The 25,858-nt window shown below is 43.6% G+C and overlaps 1 protein-coding gene and 1 long non-coding RNA gene across 7 annotated transcripts in view; both read right to left on the bottom strand.

Moving 5' to 3' along the window:
- LOC135916418 (uncharacterized) overlaps positions 1–4,886 on the bottom strand; it is a 95,604-nt gene extending 90,718 nt beyond the window's left edge. For 4 of the 6 annotated variants that reach the window (XM_065449764.2, XM_070528897.1, XM_065449767.2 and 1 more), the window contains exons 1-2: positions 4,683–4,886; positions 4,535–4,614 (exon numbers count right to left, since the gene is read on the bottom strand). In XM_065449764.2, the coding sequence (XP_065305836.1) occupies positions 4,535–4,614; positions 4,683–4,758 (156 nt within the window). In that variant the 5' untranslated portion in view covers positions 4,759–4,886. The remainder of the gene's footprint in view (positions 1–4,534; positions 4,615–4,682) is intronic. The other 2 variants (XM_070528896.1, XM_065449765.2) reach the window with 1 other exon arrangement.
- A 16,151-nt stretch (positions 4,887–21,037) lies between these two features.
- LOC139051911 (uncharacterized) lies at positions 21,038–23,704 on the bottom strand. Its single transcript, XR_011509596.1, has 3 exons — positions 23,369–23,704; positions 22,124–22,180; positions 21,038–21,062 (listed from the first exon to the last, which is right to left on the bottom strand). It is a non-coding gene; the product is annotated as an uncharacterized lncRNA (long non-coding RNA).
- Positions 23,705–25,858: the final 2,154 nt, after the last annotated feature.

Below are 25,858 nucleotides of genomic sequence, written 5' to 3'. Positions count from 1 at the left end.
ACCAATCTGACCTTCATGCAAGGAATTGCACAATCACATGTACGAACACAAGCAATAACGCTAAACAAAAATTGGAGGACGCTTAAGCTTCGCCTTCAAGGGTGGAACGCAACAGCGTTCCCGTCGACCCGCCAAGGGGTGTAAGACAATGGGCTACAGGGCAGCCATCACTTACGAGGCGCCCCGCATCGGACGCGGTGAGCGTCGAGCCACATGGTCGAGCAACGCAGCGTTCGGCGCAGCAATGAAACGTGCGCCTGAGCAAGCGGAACGAACCAAAGAACTCGGTATCTCGGAGGGGGAAATGATGCACGCCAGCCAAACGTCGTGATCGGCACGGGCACAGAGATAGAGAGATAGTGATCTAAAGAAAGGAAGGACGCTTGATTCTGCAGAGGGAGCAAGGCGAAGCGTTGTCACGGGAGAGAGTCCGAGCCGCGACAGCTCCAATGCGCACGTGGCGCGCCATCTGTCGGGGCAGCGCCGTACATGGAGAGGAGGGGGTCTTGTGTGTTTGCCGCAAGATGGCTCTGCATGTGCGGAAAGCGCAGAAGAAATGCAGCGAAACGCACTTCGCTACTCGTGTAATTGCGACTTCTGTAAGTTACATGTTCATAATTACCGATATACACCGCAGTATAACTTTCCACGGCTCGTTTCGAAGGCAACACCGCATTCACTAGAGGCGCATTTGTACCTCTTGGAAGCATCGAACTCGTGGCTGAGTGGGCAATAAAGAAAAAAAAAACTCGTGGCTGAGTGGTAGCGTCTCCGTCTCACACTCCGGAGACCCTGGTTCGATTCCCACCCAGCCCATCTTGGAAGTTGCTTTTTATTTATGAAGTGCCTGCCGTGATTTATCGCTCACGGTCAACGCTGCGGACGCCGACACCGACGACACCGGCTTTTCTGCGACACGAGCTCCTTAACGCTATCGCGTTAAAAGGAATAAATACGCCTTTACAATCAGATACGCCTTAGCAGTCTCTAACTTGTAATTAGTTTTTGCATAGAAGATGTTGGGGGGTAATTTTTGAAGTAGGTTGGCACATAATGGGCACGAGGTCTAGTTCAGCACCTTGTGGAACAACGTGGTCTCCAAAAGTGGTCTTTGGGCCTTAAGCAACGGGAATAAGTGTGCAGAACTAGGAATTCACTCAACCAGAAGTGTTTTAAAACAACCCTTTGCATTCAAAGATCGTTGAAATTCGGCACCGAAGGTATTTTAAAGTGGTCTGTGTCAGCATTCAAGCTGACACAGAGAGGGAGTGCAGTATTGCATTTATTCTGTTGTGCCAGCGAACAGCACAGTGCGCGTAAATTATCAGTCCATACCGCAGCCACTGTAGCCTAAAGCGTAAGTTATTGTTTTCCTTATCGATAAAGGAATGTCATATCTCATATTGTACAGTCGACATGATACAGTGCGAAGTTTTTTGCAAACGTAAGCAAGGCGGCTGTTCCAAGAAAGGTCGCTGTCAAGATATAGACGAAGATACTTTACAACAGATGAGTATTGTAATGGTCTACAAGAACAACATAAACAATCTGAACAATGCAAAAGAAGAGGATAATCAAGGGCTACCTTCCTCAAAGGATTATGGAAGCAGATTAATTGCGTCTTAGATACATCTACATAAATTAGCTTATTTATAAACCAGTCCATAGCTTCTGTGGCAGCAGACTGTAAAGAATCAATCGCATCGTAGTAGCTATGGGCAGAATTACGATCATCGTGTCATCGACGTATTGATAGAGAGATGGGTATCATGCTATAGAGGTCATTTACAAAATATTAAATAATAACTGGCTGAGTATAGATCCCTGCGGAACTGCAGCATTAATAATGGAGAAGGCGAACTTGTCCAACCGAGACGACCTGACGCCTACGCCGAAGTAATTTTGCTAGCAACGACCAGGAAGCACCCCGAAATCCTAAAAAGAAAAGTTTACTTAACAACAGACCAAGATGAACACTGTTAAAAACCTTGCTACAATCAAGAAGGAGAGCAGAAGCAATTTTATTATTAGAGAAAGCTATATTTAACTGATCGGAGAAATCTTTCAGAAGGGTCTGAGTGCTTTTGCCGGGCCAGAAGCCACACTGACTAGGCGACACAATGCTGTGGGCGTCCAGAAAGCTTGTCATCGTTAATAATAAGTGTTTTTCTAGTATTTGAGCATTAGAAGGTAGAATTAATATTGGGCGATAATAATGTATTTTATTACGCGCACCGCTTTTATATAGAGGTATAACTATTGCTGTTTTCAGTTTTACAGGAACTTCACCCCTTGAAATTATGCGATTGAATAGTGCTAGCAAAACCTCTTGGATATATTGATATGTTCTGCGCAAGTCATTAATGGAAATACCGTCAATTCAGGAGATTTATTTCATGTTAAACTGAAAAAAATTTATCTTAGCTCTTCCTGGGAAATTGAAGGCAGATATGCCGATTCAATAATGCTGTGACGCAAAGTGCACAAATCTACCTGCAAGTTTGTTTCTAATTACAGGATAGAAGTGGTTGTTAAACTGATCAGAAATATTTTGTCTGCTCTGGATAAACTGGACGGAAAGTAATTCATTATATTAGCTCGCGTATTATCACCTCTAAAGCTCCTAATTAAAGACCTTGTTTTCTTACTACTGTAACTAGCAGCTTAAAATTAGTCTCCAAAATATATTCGCTTTGCGGAGTGGATTATGATAGTAACTTTATTTCTCAACTGCTTAAATTTTATCTGTAGGTCTGCAGAATTTGGAACACGCAAAGTAAGTATTTTTCTTTTATTGCAGCAAGTATGCCATACGACGTCCACTTGCTATCCACGTTTCGTTGTTTGATATGTATTGTTCCGGTAGCACTTTCTTTTAAGTTCCGGAACACTTCTACGAGCTTGTCATTAAGGTCAGCCGGGAACACTATTGCTAAAAAAGATTTCCAGTCATATTGACCCACCAGCTTATCAAATAATGGATGGATCGATCTGGATTAAACCGTTTAGTGTGTAGTTACATGATAATAAGACAGCAGATATGCATTTGATGGACGGCATGCCTTCAATCAGCGCTATTTGTACATGTACGCGAAGGCAATTAATCAAACAAAGCTCCTGGAGGGGTATTCTGTAAGTGTCCACCTAATGGACATGTCCACATCTGCTGAAGTTCTGATTGACCGGGCTGAGGTATGCGTCGAAGGAGCCAGGTGTCCCTAGCCAATCAGAACTTCAGCAGCAGACAAAATGGACATGTCCACTAGGTGGACATTTACAGAATACCTCCCCTGGTGCCATGGTGCGGTGAAGGGAAGTTTTCAGTGACGTTAGTTTTAGCGCATGCCGACTTGATATATAATCAGCGGCGCTAAGTGTTATGATTCCAGGGCATAGACACTTCTTGCAACGGTTATCGCGTTCTGTATAGGCGCAGTAACTCGCACAATTTTACGCGTTTTCATTTCCTAGAGTGCCAGTTCGCCTGCGTCGACGAACCACTCGCCGGCACTCGTCGCGAGGAGACCAAAACAGCTTTGACATGACGTCACGGATGTAGTTTCTCACCGCACTGTTTTTCCAACGTGGCAGCTAGGATGACATCAGTATAGCATGTTCACATAAGCGGGTAACCTGCTTCAGTTTCATAGGGACGCGGTCGGAACACTACTGGCGTCTGCGCCAGAACCACGCAAGGACTGAGAGAACAACCGCGCGAGATGCTTATAGACACAGCTTCCCATCGCGTGCTGCTGCTAATCCTGCACGGCGGCAAGGATGACGTCAGTGCAGGCCACCTTAGGTTGGTTTGGATTATCTTTACGCTCCATGAACCGTGTCATAACTATCATAAACCGAAACGCGAAGAGCTATCCTGGAAAATTACACAAAGTCTGCCATGTAGTCCTTACGCAAATGCATGGATTGCTGGAAAACTCGCATTTACGTGAGGCTTGCCTACACCTGTAAAACTGGAGAAATGCAGCGTCTCTTGATCAATACTGGAAATGCAAGCACGAGTGCATATGAATTGATAGGGCTATCAAACTTGTTAACGAACGCAGATGAACGCTGCATCTCACGCCGCACAGATCGTATGTGCAGAGCCAATTGAAGAAGTCACGAATGGACCGCTTCTCTTACTGCGACGCTTAGCGTTCCCTTTTAATCGATCACAATGCGCGCGAACTCAACGGTGGCAGTGGCTGCTTAACGGCTCAGCAGTAGGGTAGAGGTCACTGACAAAACCCTTTACGCAAATACGGCCCTTGAACTTTCTGCAAAAGCTGTGCTGCTAGGCTATGGGAAGATGGCCGGTTAGACGGCATCATTTGAAGGGCGCTGCAGTGCCATGCGCTTCGTTAAGGCCAAGTTGCGAATACGAAACCACAGATGATGCAAAAGAAAGTATACGCTGACGCGCTCTCAAAACGCAACTGAGGCGCACTAAATCGTTTACGTTTACATCCGCTATAGCATCGGAACGTGCAACAACGCGTTGGGTTTGAATTAACGTGTAACTGAAACCGCCTACCTTTTGCTTGAGCAAATCATTTGGGACGAGCGAATTCCTATGATACAAACATATTAGGTCCTTGTAAATGGCTCGAACGTCTGGAAGGTCGAAGACAGAACATCTTTAGCACGTGTACAAGAAAATGAAGTAGAACGCCTGCACTTACTTGAGCATCCCAGAAATACAAGGCGCTTTGACCTTAGCAGCGAACGCACGCGTTCACAGGTGAATACGTGTGGCATTACGAGGCGCGAAATCGCACAAATTAGAAATCAGACTGAGACATCGTACAAGAAATGCAGAGTTCGAAAGGCATACTACAGCTTCCAACCGTCGTCTTCTTCGGCCGAGCGCGTGAGACTCATTCGAACGCTTTCGGACGCGTGTTGATGACGACGATGAAGCCTCAATAAATGGCACAAACCCACTATGGGGCATAGGCCACAAATCGGGTGGTAATATGATTGAATAAATAAAAGAATTTGGTTAATAAATAACTAACACCAAAAGTAAAATAAATATATAATCCAAGATGAAAAATAAACTGTGTTGCGGGCCTGAATATCACTCGCACACACGAAAATAAGGAAGAAAACAAGCCAATAAATAAGAACGTAAAATATTTCTTATGACGCTGATGATGAGCGGGGCTTGGCCTTATACTAGTTGTCGCGCAACCTGAATATACGCATTTCAACTAATAATAATGGAGTTATTTAAACGTTCAAGGAGTCATTCTTTGATTCCGTCCTTACGGATGACGCGAATACAGTTTAGCTATACTTAATCTCAGTATTTCTTTGCAGCACTAGGGAAGCTGCGGGGCTCCTTAACCAATAGGAATGCGGAATGCCCCTCACGATTTGTTCATCCGGGCCGCGTCGTCTGTTCAGCGCTTAGCGCTTGTCTTCGTTTCTTCTTGTGTCCTTGTTTTGTTGCGCTATACAGATACCTTTCAATGATGACCGACCAACAAGCCCACACCACCACCCTCGTCTGCTCCGCATTCGCTTTCCATCCTTGGAATACATCCACCATTATTAGTGCAATGACACAACAAATATTATTGTGTTCTAACTATAGGCTGCGTTTCCCTGAATTCCACAGCGTGTCTTCACTTCATTGATACGCTTTCTCAGCAATTCAATGCAGCCTCCTAAGCCACCTTTAGTTAGAGCGAACGCCCTGTTCACATGAGTCTGCTGGGCGTCTATTTGGCGTTTTCTCGCCACCGTCTACACGTACCACATAGAGCTGAGTAGCAAATTATTGATGCAGTGCAGAATAAGGCATTCGTAGCGTTCCGTATCGTCAACATATCACCGTATCGTCAGCGTATCGTCACCAATCAAACCACTATTACGGCTGAGCGTTGCCTCTGTAGCGTGAGAACAAACCACTTTTATCAATAATAGTGAGTTTCAAAATAGGGGCCACAAAGAGCTTCGCGGATATGAGCCTGGAGGCACGCAGGAGTGAAGAGCTTAAGAATAGAGATTTGCGTTTTCGGATAGTTTCTTGCGGTTGCAGCCCCACTACGGCGCCAGCGAAAAGCTAGTAGAAATAAGCACGGCTGAGCTAGAGACGCGGCGCGCATGCTTTTTCTCACGGCCTGCGCGCCCGACGAGGTAAGATGGGGGGAATTCTTGCTGGCCGGTTGCAGCGCTCGCCTAGTGGGCGCACGTCGCAACCATACTTCTGTGGCAAATGGACGTGCTTTTCGGGTCTCCATGGCGGCGACGAAATCATAAGTTTTTGTGCATGCTTTGAACTTGCCTCTGTTTTTGATTGGCTGATTTTTTAGCCTTTAAATAATAATTGGGTGGTTTTCTTTTTTTTCGCTCGTATTTCGTGTGCGCGGGTGTGTTTCGTGTACATTTGGTTTTACAGGATGGTTAAAGCATCCTTTCGCACCACGTGCTGCAATACGTGAAGCCGGGTGGGACGTTGAGTGTTTGTAACCTCTAAATAGTACCTTGGAGATGGCAACACTAATAGGTATTAGTAGTTTTACTGTGTGTGTTTTTGGTAGCAAAGTGAGAGCATGGCCACGTGATTGTGCGCGTGCGAGAGCGTGTAATACCTTGGGTCTCCGCGGCATTGTTTGCTTTTGAAACAGTGGTGAGAGTTGCTTTGCGACATTTTGAGGGTTTGGATCCTGTGCGTATGGGTTTTTGCTAAAAGGCACATACTCTGCATTATTATAGTCTTATAGTATTTCAATGAGAAAAGCCGGGCGAAACATGGCAAGAAAGCCGGGAAAGCAGGCAGTGTGCGGGGGGTCCCTCATTGCAGATGAGGGGCACGGATGAGAATGGAGAGGAAACCGAGTCAATCAGCCCACACTGTGATGTCGATGCGAGGCTGAAGAAAATAGAGACTTTCCAGGAGGAGCTTGTCAAACAGATTGAGGAGCTAAAGAATGAGCTAAATAGGGAGCGTGATGCACAGAAGGTAGTGGCAAAAAAAGACTTGAAGCAGCCGAGGAAAAGCTGAACAGGAACGCCATTGTGAACGAGAATGGTCGTGATAATGTAATACAGTCCCCCGACGTGAAAGGAGAGGGAGTGCCAGCAAATTACTTGAAATGCGTGCAACGGGGTGAGGGGTTAGCTGGAAAGAGCGGCACCCGCCTTGAGGCCGCCACGCGGAAAAATCAGGAGCGCACAGGTCAATGCCCCTTGTCAAGCCCGAATCACGCGGAAAAGGACAAAGGGAAGCCGGGAGAGGTAGAAGAGAGTGAAATGGTGATTATCGCCGGTGACTTAAACAGGGATAGGTGCTCAGAATCAATTGTGGAGAGGGTGAAAGGCAATCAAAGAGTAGCGTTAGGGACATCTCTAGTGCGGACGCTGGGTTCTGTCATGGAGCCAGCCAAAGCAAAGCTCGCGGAAAATGCCCACGTGCGCAACCTTGTAATAATAGCAGGTGGGCTAAATGACGTTCTAAACAGGCTTGGCTAAGCGGGTGGACGACTTGCGCGAGCTGTCCCCTCAGGTGAAGATCGTGGTGTGTACGGTGCCGGAGGTGCCTGTACGTGATAGTCACATACAAAGTGCCGTAGTGGCGATATAGAAAATGAGCCGACGGAAAGGCTTCGGGACTGTTGAAGTAAACAGGGAAGTGAGAAGGCATGGTGGTTTTTAACGAGACGGGATCCACTTCAATCCGCCTCTTTCATGGCGTGACAGCGCATGCGCCCAGCCCTAGTGGATTAGTCGCGAAACACATTGGAAGGGTCGCGCGCGTGGCCGCGGCCCGGAAGCTCCGCCGAGAAAAAAAAAAAAGCACTCGGATCGACGCGCGCTGCTGCAAACACTCCAGCCGTGTAGCGCGTTGAAACTACAGTGGTAGCTCGACGTCGGTGCGGTGCCGAAACGTGCGTAGCGTAAGACCGCAACTCCACTTTAAAAGAGAAAGCGGCCAGGGCATCGCCCGAGTTGTCGGGACTGCACCGTCAGCAAGGTAGTTGCCGCCTTTTATGAAGGGCTCGTTCATTTAACGAAAAACCCGTGCGTTACACTTGGGCAGCACTTAAATAGATCATGTTGCTGATGAAATCTTCTTGCAGCATCAGTCCGCACTTGCTGGTGGTGGCAGCGCTTTACTGACAGCACGTACTCGTAAGGCACGGCAACACTGCGTAGATACGAGACCGACAAGACGCTCACTCTAATGATTGACCGTCTGTTGTGCGTCACTGAAACCTTTTTATCGTGCCAGAGGTGCTATAACGTAAAACTGTACCAAACTTTTCTATTCCAGTTCTGCAATCAGCCCACGGCGATTGGTCGAAAACCTTTTTGGTCCACCCCCACTTCCCCTGTCTGTCACGCGACGTCACGAAAACCACGATAGCTCTCCATCTGATATGACGTGTACACACTGATAATGCCTAATTCGACCGAACTAAACAAAAATAGTTATTTCTGAATCGACACATTTTTGCCATTAGCCCTCGGTTATTGGTCAGAAGTTTTCGAGTTGTACCCACTTCACCTGCCTCTTACACGACATCACAAAACCGCAAGAACTTACCGCGTCAAAGTGACGCGTACGCGTTAAAGATGCATTAATATGCCGAACAAAACTGAATTTTCTTCTGAATAGCCGGAGGCTGCCCCGTTCCAAAATGAATAAAAGATGGCTGCCACCAATCGCTCCGGCACTGCCGATCGCCCCTGCCGGGCAGCATCGGCATATTTGCGTGTAATAAAGCTTCTTGCGTAGCCGTGTAACGCTTTCTAGAACTTTCGGCACGTTTGCGAACTCGTTCTGCCAACTCTTCTTTGCTGAGTATGCGTCTTAGCGTCATTCTTAAGCTTCCGTTGCATGCCGCCGCGATTGTCGACGAGCCACCGCAAGCTAAGTAAGAGAAAGCAGACTAATCGCAGACGCCGGCACCACCCTCTTCATCCGGTTATCGATATTAAGTGCAGTGGCTCGACCGCATCGAATCCATCTCCACTTGAGCATGCTCCTCGCCTCTTGCGAGCCAATTAGATAAGACAAGCCGCTCAGTGCAGTCAATGTTATTCGTTTTTCAAGCAAACAAAATTGAACGAGGGGAGCATTTGATTGGTTTGTTCAGACAAAATCTGCGGGTGGCCGTCCGATGCTTGCGTCGGCGGTTTCACAAATGTGACGTCAGGAGATTGGAATAAAAGCATATTGGAACAGTTTTATGTTAGAACGCTCCAGGTCGACAATGACGCAATTGACGAGCGCGAGGTGTACTGCGACAGGCTTTCTTGTTGAAGGGACCGGCAAAATGAGCGTGCTGACCATCGTTCGACACAACCCCGCGCGATCGGCCATCGAACCTACAACACAATAGCGACAGCGTCTTCGTTTGTAAATGTAATAAATCATGCTTAGAATGAGTCAAGCACGCCCACCAAGTAGAAATGCACAAGCTTTAACCCTATCAAGCCGAGCCCACGAAGTTTGAGCCAATGTTGATCCTGTTCAGCGAAGCGTAACCTGGCGCCGTTGAATTCATGAACTCGCTACCGGCGGATCTGAAATGAAATGTCAGCAGTTAGGTGAAACGAAACTGCTTTTATAGTTCAATTCTGGCCTTTTTGAAATCAGCCACACTTCGCACGGCACGTGCACAATAAGCGGCACGCGTCGACAAAGCACTGTGCCAACATCTGTACGTCACTGTACCTCAAGGCTGTCGCCCGCATTCGTTAGGGATATGAGTGAGCCTGTACCTGTTGCTTTGCCGACAAATTTATCTGTTTCAGAGATGCACTGTTTGCCTCTGTATCAAGCGGCAAAGAGACGGTGTATTCGGTATACAGCAGCATAAACAACCGCCTCGCTCATTTATACCAACGCCATGTGAGCGATGGCATCCGCGCGTTTTCGTGAGAGAACAACATGTTCTACAAATGAGCACTTATGCGAGCACAGTTTTCACTAATAATGCTCTATGGCACGCTAAAACTAGGTATGATGGAGGCGAAGAAAAACGAGAATGCGTTAATTAAGAGCGCATAATATAAGTATCTGGATCACAGTTGCCGTTGTTTATGTGGTTCCGCCACTCATATTGACTCGTCTCAGGGTGTAAGAACATGGCACATATGCGCAGATATGCATCTTTTGCTACATTTTGACCCTATTTCATATCAATTATGGACTTTTTCTACAACATTTGACGATAACAACGACCAGCGGCTGCAGATGTCGATGTAAACAAGTGCACCGCTTTAATCGACGCCGAAGACTGCCCTCGAATACTTTTGGAATATGTGAAACGTCTAAATTATGTGTAAAAAGAATACAAAAAGTGTTGTCCAAGTGCAGAAATCAGGGACGAATTCCAAGGCAGCCATGCCGCCAAACAGAACTCAGCGTGCCTTTATCGGCCGCACTGTTTGCAAACCAGCGCACTCAGGCCTGCTCACCCAGCAGTTCTTCAGTGCTACATGGTTTCCAGGAATTACCTGCGATCCCGAATAAGCCATTAATAATGATTCGCGATTCACGAAACGCACAACTGACGCGCACTCAAGGTGGACGCAGGCACACAAATCAACCTGCGAAAGCACCGGCACCCTTCTAAAACGTTTTCAGCGGCGTGCGGCAGAGGGCAGCACAAGGAAATGAAAAAGGGGGATTACACGCTTGCACGAGAAGTGGTCTGGCGAATTGCTGGTCGCGCAGTTGCTTCTTTAGGGGGCCCACGGGTGCTCAGGAGGCCGTGGAGAGTAGGTAGCAATAAAGAAAGTCCCCTAAGGGAACCTCAGTATAGCATCGCCGTCAATCACATAAAAGGGAGGAAAGCAAGAAGGAGAGCTCGCCATGCAATACGCTACATAAACATGCAGGGTGGCAGAAGAAAGGAAAAGTGGGCAGAAATGGAGGAGCAGTTAAACAGCGAAGAAATAGGGGTGTATGCGTTTACAGAAACGTACCTTAGAGACTCGGAAGAGCCGCCAGTGATAGGGAATTATGTTTGGGAAGGGTGCAACAGAACAAAGTCGGAAAGAAAGGAAGAGGGAGTCGGAATGCTCATCCATCAGGGAGCCAAATGGAAAAGAGTAAGTTCAAAATGTAACGAGCGTCTTTGGTTATCAGGTACAATGAGGGGGAAAAAAACCTTGGCTGGGCGTTACGTATTTGTGGACTGGAAATAATTGCACAGAGAAGAATAAAGAGTTAGTGGAATGCATAAGCGCCGATATGAGGGGTTTCGGCAATGGTGCTGAAATTATCCTATTAGGTGGCATGAATGCCCACATAAAGGATTTAGGTGGCTGTACCGAGAACGACAGGAAGTAAATGCCAGACCATTGTGAGCAACATAACCTCGTTATCGTGAACACAGGGCCTAAGTGTGAAGGGCAAACCATGTCGAAAGTGGGAAACCGGCAATCAACCATTGATTACTGTCTGATGACAGAAGGAATTCATGATAAGTTTAGAGAAATGGGCGTTGGTTAGGAAGGACATAGCAGCATAGGGAGTGACAATAAACGCATCATTTTGAAAATGGGATATGTAGTAGGGAAAAAGAGCAAGGAGTGTAAGAAGTCCAGTCCAAATTAGAGCGCTGAACAAATAACAAATATAGTCACTAGAGTTGAAGAAGAGCTTGGCAAATGGCCAAATAAAGAGTCGGTATATAGGGAGCTTCTAAGTGTAATAACGACAGAAATACGGAAAGAGAAACAAGATGTTCGTTGGAAAGGAAAAAAGAAGCCGAAAAGCTCGTGGAACAGGGAGATACGAGAAGCGATCGCCGAACTTCAGAAAGCATCTCGAGAGCACAGGCAACGGAAGACGGTGCAGTTGCCGCAGGATGAAGTAGCCAGTAAATAGGAAATATAGCGGACGAAGAAGAAAAATGATTCAAATTATGGTGCAAGCAAGAATAAAAGGCGACAGTGAACGATGGTTATGAGAAATACGTGCGAAAAAGAAGGCCGCACCTACAATATTTTGGAACCACATAAATTTATTAGGCAGGAAGTCAACAACACTACAAAATATCCTACACGAAGGTGGCAACAGCCCGTAAGGAGAAGTGGCAATAAATTTCATCCGAAAAATACTAGCTGAATCTTTCCAAGGCCATGACGAGGTTGTATTTGAAGAAAAAAGGAGCATGAAAGAGACCCAAGTGGAAAAGGAGGTGGTGCTGACAAATTTCATCTGGGGGAAAGCCGAAGCGAAAATTCCTAAGCGTACAGCCACAGGGCTAGACGAGGTTCCCGTTATGCTGAATAATGAACTATGACCAAGAAGTAAGGGAGCTCTGGTGGAAGCAGTGGGAAAAAGTTTAAATGACAGACTAATACCAGATAGTTGGCGACAAAGTTGAATGAATTTAATTTATAAAAGTAAGGGGGAGAAAGATAGAATTACCTCATATAGACCATTGGCCATTACATCGGTAATATACAGCCTAGCAATGCAGGCCATTAAATTAAAGCTTCAAGCATGGGAAGAGAGTAGTGGCATTTTGGGAGAACTTCATATTGGCTTTAGAATAGGTAGGCGTTTTGATGATAACTTATTTATTCTTACTCAGTGTATTGAAATATCAAAAGTAGAAAGAAGACCGTCAAATGTGGCCTTTTTGGACATTGCAACAGCCTATGATAACGTATACCGCAACATTTTGAGAGATTCTGCAAGGAGAAGGCTTAGGGGACGATTGTCTATGGCTTTAGAGAGAGATTTACCTACACACTAAGAAAAAAAAGAGTATCCCTTACTCTTTTCGAAGAGTCTGGACTCGTCACGTATATGACACACTTTGTGGGAGACACCCGAACTCTCTTTTGGCAGAGAGTCCCGAGACTATCTGTGCTCCATACAAGGTGTTTGCGTGACTCCGCACACAATAGTCATGCATACTCTGTTGTAGTACTTGCCTATACTCTCTCAAAAGGGTTACAAGACTAGTGCTAAGGGAGTCGGTTAACAATTCTAGATGAGTCAGACGACTCAAGATAAAGTGTCACATGAAAACTGCAAGAATGATTCCGGTAACTATTTTAGACAAGTTTCATGACTCCAGCAGTGTGTGTCAAGTTACCCTTAGTCCGTGGTGCCGGTCTCTTGCAAATAAAGTAAAGCAACTGATCCATGTAAGGCATTTCACTCTTGGATGGCAGTGTCGAGCCGCTTTTCAAGATGTGTCAACAACTCCTGCTGTAAGTATACATGACTACGGCTAGTTCTCAAGAAGACTACTGTGAAAAGACAACAGGATAACAAAGAATCCACAGTAAACGTGCCAAAGAGCCCATGGCAGGCTAGCAAGAAAAAGTTAATATTTCATCAATCTTCGTTATTGTCTTCTGGAAAATTCAAATGTATCAGTCAGCACAGAATCACTATGAAAGCAAGACAGTTCTCATTACTATTAAACTGGAATCAATAGCCAACCAAGCAAAATGTAGCAAAAGCAAAATCCAATATGTAGCCTGCAGCTGCATATGCATGACACTGCAATGCCACTCAGAACCTTGATGAGACCCCAAAATATTATGTAACTCATGTAGAAGTTTAATTCACCACCGCACAAGTCTCTTATAATATGTCAAAAGATTTATAAGTTCAATCTATTTCCCTGTTCTAAACTTGCGACTTAACATTCTAAGCAAGTAAGCTACACATAACAAATAAGAAAGGCTGCACTTATGTGCAAATGAGACCCATATAATGAAGTGCAATAAAAACAATATTCCAACTTAGATTACATTATCTATGCATTATACTATGCTTGTTAAAAACAACTGGTTGGCAATTGATAATCCAATCTAAGAGTAAAAACAGCTGTCTTACCTTATGGTACTCTGGTTGGCACTTTTTCCCACACAATTTGTGCATGTTAGCGTGAGATGAAAATTGATCTGAAAAACACCACATTAAAAAGTTGTGCATCAATTTTATTCTGTCATACAACATGCAACAGTGTATAAAAACTTCATAACTGACAAAATTACAAAAATAAATACAGCAACACTTATACTGATCATTTATTTATGTTGAGAAACATACTTTTGCAAGACTAAGTATAATAGCTGACACAGACAATTTCACAGGTAGAAATAACCGCTAATACAAAACTTTCCATAATGCAAACACATTGACAAAATAAGTAGCACAGGTAGCTGTATTTTGTTACGGCAAAGATGGCGCATGAATTATGAGGACAAGGAAGGAAGCAGAACACATAAACTATACCCAGCTACATGCACGCAGCTGTAACAATACACATAGTGCACAAAGATCCAGAAGAAACAAAGAGGAGGATGTGAGGAAGGCTTCTTTTACGCATCACAAGTCATCCTGTAAGAGTACATTATGCACTGGCTGTAATCTATCCTCAGCCCCAGTGGCTATGGTGTTGGGCTGCTGAGCACGAGGTCGCGGGATCGAATCCCGGCCACGGCGGCCGAATTTCGATGGGGGCGAAATGCGAAAACACCCGTGTGCTTAGATTTAGGTGCACGTTAAAGAACCCCAGGTGGTTAAAATTTCCGGAGTCCTCCACTACGGCGTGCCTCATAATCAGAAAGTGGTTTTGGCACGTAAAACCCCAAATATTATTATTATTATCCTCAGCCCATACATGAATAAGTTACATTAGGTGCCACATTTACAAATCACTCATACAATGTTCTTGTGATTTCCCATATTCCAATCTTTACCTAAGCAAGCATGACTGAGTTACATAAAGCCTCCCTACGGCTTGGCACATATACAGAAAGAAGTGTTTCTATAAACACTGGAGGTCACGGACGGATGACTGACACATACCTCTTTTAATTCTTTTGTCTTTGTCATTAGGATTATCTATCACAGTAGTCTTTTGTAGAGTAAAACACTTCCAGATAATACACTGTGTGCAACCAAGTGTGAATACCTGTTCTCGATTTTATTTATTTCTACCTTTCTCTGGTGTCCCGCTAAGGTAACAATGGCGCAAAGGATTGTCTTCCCAATGTATGCGTTCCAATACAACCGGAGCAGATGATAAGCCACATTAATGGTGCGTGAAATAAAACATCTGTGCTGAACTTTTCGCTGCCGCTCCAATCTGGAGTAATTTTTTTTTTGCTTTCTGTACACTAGCACAGGTGCTACGTAGTTCCCTTGGTGCCCAAAGCAACTCTCACACCCGAGCAGGATGTCCATTTTTTTAAAATTCTAAGCAAAACTCTGGTTATGGGGGACAATTGCGAACTTATATTTTTGCTTTGTATCTTAATTATGTTGTTGACCTTTAACTTTAGCCACTTCACTACTTTTCTGCAGGTGCAGACAGGCCATTGCACCATTGCTAGGTTTTGAAAACACCAGAGCAGGGTAGAAAGCAAGAACAGATATTTATAATTTGGGTGCCCACTCTGCATAGCATGGATATGTTTCAATGAACGATAAAACTACTTGGTAGATAAACATATGAAAGATAAGGGAATTAAGCTCGAAGCCTACCATGCCAGTAACTGGGAATTTCATGTGTAAATGAAATTTAGCGATTCCCAGTGATGAAGAAGCAGTTTTGACAATATGTGCCAAGGTCACCAACTCACTCATGCTCACAAAGGAAACAAAATAAGAACAAGCAAGATTAAAAGAAGTTCGAACTTGCAACCTAAAGTGAGACACCTCGCATGACTGATTTATGTATTTACTGAGCATAAATTACATCTGACACATAATCTGCTTGTACATGACAAACAATGAGTTCTGTAAGCCTTGTGGGACAATTCTGTGTGAAAGAGAAATCTATTTGATCATTACCTTTTGGGTATGTGTATCTCAGAACTGGTGCTAGTCTGAGTTCTTACAAAGTAGACATCATTGAGTACTGTAATTCTAATGCCTGCCACTGCTATAAATTTCTGTTAGTCGCACTGTCATGAAGCAGTTATGTTCAATAATCAGCGGCAGTCACCGCTGAAATACTCAGTACAAAACACGAAATAAATATATGCAGTCGGAATGTAAATGTCAAACAAAGTTATAATCAAGTCTACATTTCACAGAACTGTCTTTTTTCTGCTAGTGTGCCGATACCATTTTCACATTCACAAACATTTTTGTATTGCTCTCCTGACAAATGCAGGAAAATGCAGTCTTTAACAGAAGCCCTTGGGAACACAGCCCAGAGTCGCTTTGACAAGAGGACTTCCCTTAAACTTTTGTCGCTATGTTGTAGGTCACTGTAGCAAGGGGAACATTTTGCTGATTGAATATTACTCAAAATATTTTTATTATTTGTACTAGAGGTTTGAAAAAGAGCCAATTGTAGAGTTCTTCATGCAGATTTTATATATTCCATTAGTTTTTGTTTAGCTGCTTCTCGAGTTATGTCCTACACAACAGCAAAATACATAGTCATATTTGCAGGCACTTTCTTTTGTATTAAATTCTCACAAAAAGCAGTGTGCTGCAGCTAACTCAGCTCTTTGTAGACTGCAAAGTGCCAATATCTATTCAAACAGCATGTAAAGTTACTAGAAGTATGCAAGATTAGTAGGCAGGCAGACAGGCCTGCCTACTAATCTTGCATACTTCTCATGCTATTGTGAAAAAAATTACAATATACTTCAAAAACTTTTTCTCACAATAGCATGACAATAACCTCATGCACTTATAATTGTCCTATACTAACGAAATTTGGCATACATACTATTCAAGATATGCAGAATGCTGATGTCTCATTGAAAGTGCAATCTGTAAAATTATTTAATGTGGCCTAATATTTTTTGCATAGTTCCAGTAATTGTACAAGCCGTTTCGATAGGTGTCATCACTTTGCAGTATATAACTAGCTAAATAAGATACAGCATGAAGCTATTTCTGAAAATTTTATACACAGGAAAGTGCCCACAAGAATATTTTGCCACTGTGTAGGACCATAACTAAAGAACAGCAGCTGCACAAAAATCAATGACAATTCAAATCTAATAAAACACTTTATGAATGACAGTATATTCAAATCTCTAGTACAAATATATAAAAAAGTTGTTTTGAGGAGTATTTCCCCTTAATAAGTGGGTGTCAGTGTTTTCTACCAAAGTGTTAGCAAATGCCTTCAGGCATACCATGGGGAGCTTTATAAATAGCACACGCATGCATCTGCCTAAAAAGCCCCACGCCCTGCTTGCATTCATTAGTCATTTTTGCATTCTGTTGTATGTCACCATTTGCATCCCTTAACATTGAGTGCGTAAAACCAAAAACAACCTAATACCGTATTTACTCGCATAATGATCGCCCTCGCGTAATGATCGCACCCCTAAATTCTGATGTCAAAATTCGATTTTTTTTTTATTTCTCGTGTAAGATTGCACCCCAAACTTTCCGCAGCGATATGTCATGTGCCAAGTCTAGCTAATAATGATCGCACTTACCATCTGTCAACTGCTATGAGAACAACTCTTCAAGACAAACCAAGTAGTCTGCACGCACCAAACATTCTTAAGCAGATGCCCCATTTCACTCCTTCCATCACTTTCCGCACTTATATTACAAAAAAAAGCTACAACCAAACTTGCCTTTATTATGTGTAGTCTTTGTAATGGTTGTGGTCAACAAAAACAAAAAAAAGGCGTCTTTCGTTTCTCCTCGTCTGCACTTGTGGGCACGCAACAAATCGCGAGTGGCAATGATAGCAGCCACGTTTACAGTGATACGTTAGAAGTGTACCCTATTCATTCGCCGACGTTTGTAACGCAGCTAAGATATTCGCCCACCCTTAGCGGAAACGTGCCATATTAGGATAGTGGTGAAGACAAATGCCGCAGTTTCCACAGCATGCCCGCCATGTGTTCCTATGTCACAGGCAGCTAAGCGCGCCCATCTGTTTCTGTCTCCTCAAAGTGGACATGGCTATGTTATTGCCGCAAACTTGCCGATATTATTCATTACTGATACGGAAGAAACTGTTTGAATGCACGTAATGTACTCACGAAAAGAAAAAAAAATCGTGTTCGGCGCGTTCTGCTTGCTCTGCCGGCCACCATGTTTTTGTTTTGTGTGTGTGTCCCGCAGTACATACAGAGGCAGTCACCTCTTTGTTGACCTGTTGTCATCCCGTAGCAAATGCCAGAGGATATATTTTTTTCTTTTGGTGGGAAATTTACCCAGCGTAATGATCGCACCTCTGAATTTGAGTCAATTTTTTTACAATAAAGTGCGATCATTATGCGAGTAAATAGGGTAGCACACTGAATTTTCAGCCTGTAAAGGAGTTGTATACAAATGGGGGCAGCCAACTCTAGTGTGACAATAAACAAATATTTGTTCTCACAATAATGAAACCAGTCATAAAATATATCCTACAAATTTGGAAATGAATACCCAAAGAACCTTGCTGATTGTCACATTAATTTCCTAAACAAGATCTTTTGATGTTTATAATTCCTAGTTTAATTCACTTTCTCTAGTAAATGAGCTCTGACCCAGACTATTCAGTGTAGGAGACTAACCCAGACTTGGAAGCCAATATTTAAATCTGAAATAAAGTCATTCATCCCACGACCACGTCACTGCTATGTCATCAGAAGCGTGCATCCATGGACATATACTCTGTAAAAAATTTTTTACATGATCTGTACTGTTCCTCTTGCACTAATAAATTAGGAAATGCATTTGCTATTTAAAGCACAGCTGTAAACCTTTGTGTTTGAGAAATGCAATACTCAAAAGTGTAACACAACCAATGTGTACATGAAACCTACGATGCCTTTGACATTCGTCAGTGTGACAAATAGGCACTGAGAAATGCCAAGGGCATCATAGCTTTCTTGTTTCAAACCTTGTATGCGAGTATATTACTGGTGTCTTTGCAGTGAAGTGAAGTCACATTATTATCAGACTTATGAGGGGAACTCATGTTTCTCTAGTTTAATATTTTCTTTTTTGTGCTCCTATATTCTTTACTTTTCCAAAAATAATGGGTGCTTGAAATAAGTACTCTATATTGCTCTTAAATTTTTCCTGCACCAGAGCCCACGTTGGGTTACATTTCTTGAACACTTTGCAGTGCTGTAGATTATCAAAAGGAAGAAAAAAATGCCGTAAGTTTGCATTTTAGCCTTCTGTATAACAAGAAGTATTAACCTATCAATTACATAGACAAGTACAAAACAACTATGAAAAACCGTGCATAAAGACAGACATACATTTTAATAGCAGGAATCGATGGCGAGAATTCTAATAGAAAGGAACCATTAAAAACTAGGCACTAAAGACACATATTAATTATAATAACACAAGTATTTGCTAAGGATTTGAAGAGACAAAAAAAATGTCTCTTCAAATCACTCCACCCCAACATTCATCCATGGTTCGATGAGTGACCACAGCTGGCGATGCGGTTTGGATAGGTGGAAGCTGAGTGCAGCTGTGAAATAGGTGGAACATATTGAGGGTCACCAAAGGTTGCACGCTGGTTGCACAGCAGGTTGCCTCGATCTCCGGACTCACTCGACATCCTGCGTTGAGCCTGGTTATACGTCGTTTGCAAGAGGCCTGGCCCAAGTGTGTGGCACGGCTCGGGTAAAATTTCGAGGCAACCTGAAAAACACAGATCCATATCTATAAGCAACAAAATATTCTCCATCATAGGGCAAACCTGAAGTTTACCATCGGCACAAAGCAGATAATGAAAACAGACACAAGTCACCAGACTTGAGGTATACAGATGTGCAAAAGTATAAATGAATGTGAAGAGCTGCTTATAGGACAGAATGTTTCATTCCCTCTTTTGTAGACCAATAATAGTATCTTAACATAAAGTTAAGTGTACTGGGCCCTCCCTAAAAAAATTCAAATAATGGGGTTTTACGTGCCAAAACCACTTTCTGATTATGAGGCACGCCGTAGTGGAGGACACCGGAAAGTTCGACCCCCTGAGGTTCTTTAATGTGCACCTTAATCTAAGTACACGGGTGTTTTCGCATTTCGCCCCCCTCGAAATGCGGCCGCCGTGGCCGGGGTTCAATCCTGCGACCTCGTGCTCAGCAGCCCAACACCATAGCCACTGAGCAACCACGGCGGGTATGGCCCTCCCTATTTCTGTAAGTAGGCTATTTCATGCGAGTTGTCCCGACCTGGCACACGACCACTTGAAATTTCTTTTCGAAAAACTGGAGGCCCTTCAATATAGGACAAATGTTAATTTCAAGAAATACTTGTGTAACGCACCAAACTATGCATCATAAAAGGCATAGCCAAAAAATTTTTCCCTTCATTAAGGGGGCCAAATTTTTCAGAACAATAAAGAGAGGCCTTACACCAAAAATTGAACTGCTTATTAGCCACTGCTCAGTTTATTATGGGTCATTAAAAATGGACAAAATGGCCTATTAACTTTATTTTCATAGAACTCGCTTACAGCAAAAGCTGCAAATTTATGTAATCCACATATTTAGGACTTGTGCTGCACGCAAAAACTGGTATCAGGAAGATAAATTATGCAGCAGTGCACAGAGATGAGGATGAACTAGCAAAAAAAGTCAGTTTTGGTGTAAGTTTATCGGCATACTTACTATTGAGGCAGTCCTAGTAAATTTATGCCCAATAACATGTATGAAAGTACACTGTATTGTTTTTAAATTGCTAAAGCTTTATCAAAGCAGTTTTGTGTCAAGCAAGAAAAAAAATTGTACAAGTGGTCTCCTACTAGTTTCAAAATTTGCATCGCATTTCGTCTAATCCACATAGCCTCTTGGCGGCTAAGGCAAAATGGATGGACTTGAGCATTCCTGCACCGATAGCAGGGAGTCTAAACTGCTTCTAAGTTAATTCTTTTATTGCTGAGTGGCTACAAGCCACTTCACTCAAAAATTTGCCACTTAATTACATGTATTTACCTCGATCGTTCTGTCAGCTTCCAGCCTGCTTGGCATCATCACGAAGGCTGCCGACTCCCTAGTGGACGTAGCCAGGACACGGTGGTGGCAGGACGCAGTGGCAGGAGCCGCCAAAGGCTTCGAACTCCCTAGTAAACATAGTGAGGACACGGTGGTCGTAGGATGCAGGGGAGGGAGCCACCAGAGTGTACCTGCAGCAAATTTGCACAAACGCTCTTAGTCCTACCATGTGACAGTTTGCAAGAAAAATTCAGCTGTCTGTGTAACATGGATACCAATACAAATAAATGTAAACAGTTAGGTCCTACAACACAACTAGAACATCGACAAAGAAGAAATGGTACTTATGTTTATGAAAATCCAAGCAATGAAAAAAAAATGTGCATCCGATTTGTGCGTGGAAGCTCAATGGTAACCTGAGCACACACCATCAAGTGATTTGCTAGTCAACTGCAAGCCTCTTAAAATGTCATTGTATATTTTTTACATGCACTATGTTAAGCTGCATTAAAACAAGTTCAATATCTCTGAATATAAGTAAATCACGAAGCAATTCAATATAATGAATTCCTGTGGTCATTAATGCAACAAAGTGCAAGCTCTGAATGAAGTTGGCCAAACTGGGTAGTGACAAATAACAATGTGGTTCTCTACATCTTGTTTTTCTGGCTTTCGCTGTAGCATTAAAATACACTAGAAATTTCACATTCCTGACATTTAACCCTGCAAATTTTTATTCCATAATGCATAATACTTCAGCAAGAGCACTAATGCTGTCTTTTAATCGTAAATAGTGATAGAACAAGAAATTTTACTGGAGCCAATGTTTGGCAAGAAAACTTATCTCCTTCTCTTTGTCGAAACATTGGCTCCAGCGATGCTCCTTGTTCTACGGCTCTTATCATTTCAAGTCTCTGTCTTCCTGTGAACCTCTGTACTTTCAACGTTGTATCAATTAAATTGTAATAACGGAGAATTAGTAGATGTAGCTGATGAAGAATTTGTGCTTGTTGGTAGATAATGACAGAGTAACTGCGCAACATAGAGATACGGACAAAGGAGGCTTATGTGTGTCGTCTCCTATAGCCATGTTTCTCTCTTTTGGACGATTACTCTATCTAGATGTAAAAGTATTACCCTTTGCACAATAATGCTGAAATGAAAAAGGCCAGGAAAGTGGACACAAAAATTAAAACAAATAGCATCATATGCTAATGAGATATGCAAAATTGCCTGCTACGATCTGTCTCACCCATAACGTGCTGGATAAGATGGCGTCTTCTTCTGGATGTTGCCATTTCTTGAATACCTAAAATAAAGTACATTTCAAAATTACAAAGATACACAGAACAACAGCAGTAGCAGAGGAGATAATGCATTGTTTAGTAAAAGAAAGTAAACTAATCTCTGATACACCGCAGACGAAATTTCCTTTATTAAATTAGTAGAAAAATACACCACACCTCATTTCATTCAATGATGTGAGCGTTTCTTGGTACAAGAAAAAAAGGTATTTCTGCATGAAAACAGTAATATAATCATAGCATTCTACTCTTACAAAATACGCTACAGTGACAAAGCCAACTACCGCTGTATATACTTAAAATTGTTATATGCATTTTACAATAGCCAAGACATGATAAACTTGGGTTCATGTGCAGCTCACCGGGAGATACAACTTTGCAATCAACTCATTTCTGCTTGCCAAATATCTGCACTAACATAAGACTACATATAAGAAGACCCTCTTTTTCATAAAACACCGGACTCAAAATAGAAAATCCAGTAGGAATAGCACAAATTCTCTACACAACACAGCCAGGTTTTGTGCGCCTAGTAGGATTTACTATATAAAGGTTGCAGCAAATTCATGCTTTTAAATATTTACAACCGTGAAAATAAAGATGACAAAAAATAATAGCATTATACATCGGCTTATACTGTAAGCCAATGTGTTTCCGACTTGACGCCAAATGCACATTTAATTTGTTCTGTTTCAGAGCTTTTAAAGGGTTGTGTCTGTTCGCTCGTGCATGCAGCCGCCTCACTGCTACGAAAATATCTGTGCTGCCACATCGCCTGACACTGCCATACAGCGTGGTAGCGTTTTTATTATTCGCGTTAATATACCTAAAGCGCTAGTAAATCTTCAGAATAGACAACTGTTTTTTCGACAACCTGTCTTCGCCAGCGAAAGTCACACTGGTCACACTACACTTCAAGTTACGCAGTACTTGGTATTCTACGGATTTTTCGATGCGACAGGCCACTCGTCATTGGAGTCGTTGGTGTTTACCTATGGCAGTACAGCTTTGCTATAATTTTAGATGCTCTCCTGAGGCTTCCGTCTGCCAGTAGTATTTTCGCATTCATACGCCAACGCATGCCTAAGAAACGTCTGTGAACTGCCAAGAGAAACGTGGCGCAAAATGTAGCCGTGCCGGAAGGGCCGATTACGCGCCGTTTGTAAACTCGGAACAAAAGCTGATATGCTTACCTGAGAGGTTAAGAGAAATATGGCACAGGTCACTCTCCGCTGGTAGTCTTTCGTGTGCATCTGGTCGTCTCTGCGTTGCGATCTCCCATATCACAAGGAAAATGCAGTGCAAAACGCAACACTTCCGGCGCTGCACTTGCTCGATCTCGGCAAAGACGAAATCGGCGACACGCCGCTGCTGGCGGCAGTCGTCCTCGTCGCAATCACACAGCACGGACAGAAGTTCCCACCGTAACTTGCCGCAACGCCTGGTTGCAGTCGCCCCTAACGCAGCGCTTTCAGAACCACTCCATAGAATAAAGAACCACCACTCGACGACAACGTACTCGCGCGAGATGCAACACAATTGAAAAATGGCGTCATACTACTGACGGCTTCGGCTTTGGATCATTTGAATCCGCACAACTAGTTTCACTTTTCTTTCCTTGCGTTGAAACAAAAACTGTTTTGCTCACTGATAATTTTACGTCACGTAAGTAATGCTCACGAATGAAACAGCCGTGAATTTAACACGCGTCTTGAAATACCCGCTACGTTCACTTCGCAGAAGCAAAATTTGCTCGTCCGAGTGCGGTTACGTTTGAAATATCTATCGTTGGGCTGTCGGAGCGTGCTCGAAGTGGGAAGACGCGGCGTAATTGTTCTTAATTTGCTTAGCTATAACGGTGCGGCTGCCCTTGATCTCTGTCGAGTGCAGTTTGCTCTGATGTAAGGTATAACTACAAAGCCGCCGACGTTACTGAATAATCTAGTGCACCTGAAGCTGCCAGAACTCCGGTATTTTCTCCACAATTTCTTGCGACTGCGTTCCGCTGTCACCAAATGCGAGCGTAGTGTTTGACGGAGATTTAGCAACACATTTTCCCGAAATATCGTTCACCGCTGTATCACGACGTGGAGAAGCAGCGTTGTTGGTCCTCAGTAAAATTTTCTGTTTATTGCGAATTTTGCGATAGCAGTTATATGGGCACAACCGTCGAAATATATCTGTCGGTTTTACCGCGAGCTTACGTATAAAGTCAAGTGCGATAAGATCCCATCCCGCGCCGTTGACTGTGCGCGTTAAAGGAAGTGTTCGAGGCTGAGCCGGGCTGGATGGGCGCCCCAAGTCAAGTATCTAAGGAGGTCACGTGATAAAACGCGCGCAAGCCGGGAGAGGGAGGCGCTAGTTTAGCGCGCTTCTCCTCCTCTAGCCATTGCTCTAGCCCGGTCTTGCGCCACCCTCGCTCTGTTTTGGAGATAATTTCCGATCGATGCAAAGCTGGGAGTGGGGGGGCGGGGGGGGGGAGGTAAGGGCGTGCTCAGATAGCGCAAATTTTCGGAGACGCTTTGAAGGAAGAGGCAGCAGAAGCGTTCGGTCCGCTCTGCTTGCGCCCTTCATCACGCCAACGCTGTGACAGCGAGTGTTCGCCGTCATTGAGTGAGATCTGTTGATGTTTGCACGTGCGCGCGTGACCCAGTGCTTGCTAATTTCAGGAGTAAGCGAATGTTTACTGCAGTTTATTCAGCCGATGAAACAACGAACCTTGGTTCGTGCAATAGTTCGTGCAGTGGTTCATGCAGCATTGGGGGTGAAACTGCTGTGTTATTGCTTTTATATTTCTAGGGGGTTCCAAAGCAGTGTTGCGTACACTAATATTTGTTTCTGGTGGCGGAACGCAACGCACTGCGGTAGCCCAGTGGCTTTGGTGTTGCGCTGCTGAGCTCGAGGTGACGGGTCCAACCACAACCGCGGCAGTCACATTCCAACGAGGTCAGAATGCGAAAATGCGCATATACCGTGGATTCCGTACACGGTAAATAACCCGAGCTGCTGAAAATAAATCTGCAGCTTTCCATTACCGTGCGCCTCATAACAAGATCTTGATTTTCGAACTTAAATCTTCAAAATTAAATTTTAAGTCGCGGAATTACACTTACAATCGACACTGTTGAGGGCGCCTACTGAACCTATCTCGTTGCTGTGCTCTCTTTAGTAGCCAATACTTTTTTTTAGATTTACTTATGGTCAGAATACAGTGTGGCAAATCCAGGTCTTCCTTAGCATAGGAAACCAGCTATCGCTTAAGCGTGCGAGGTATCAACAAACATGGTCAAGGAAAATCAATATATAGAGTTCGAAGTAATTGCAGAACATGACAAGGATGAAAGAATGATACACCGCATTACAACTAGGACAGGAACCCGAGGGCCTGCCTAAAACAGAAGAGTTTATCTGGTATTTCTTCTCCTGCATTAAAATCTTTCTCTCGCCAGACTCATCTCAAATACCAGAGGAATGGCGATCTTCCACGACGACTCTTCGCGTGCTATTGAGAGTCAAACGACCCACGCGCAAATGTTGACTCTTGTTTTCTGACTCTACTCGCGTAAAAGTGGGTCTTCGGAAGAAAAAAGAGAGTCAAGTTGCCGTGACTCACTTTTTACTCTCTTTTTTCTTAGAGTGTAGAGAATACCGAAGGGACTGAGGCAGGGGTGCCTGTTATCGCC

The sequence above is a fragment of the Dermacentor albipictus genome, unplaced genomic scaffold, assembly GCF_038994185.2.
Source record: "Dermacentor albipictus isolate Rhodes 1998 colony unplaced genomic scaffold, USDA_Dalb.pri_finalv2 scaffold_15, whole genome shotgun sequence".
In the NCBI taxonomy this organism is placed as follows: Eukaryota; Metazoa; Arthropoda; class Arachnida; order Ixodida; family Ixodidae; genus Dermacentor; species Dermacentor albipictus.
The sequence above is the reverse complement of the archived record's forward strand: the minus strand, read 5'-3'. Positions and strand labels throughout refer to the sequence as shown.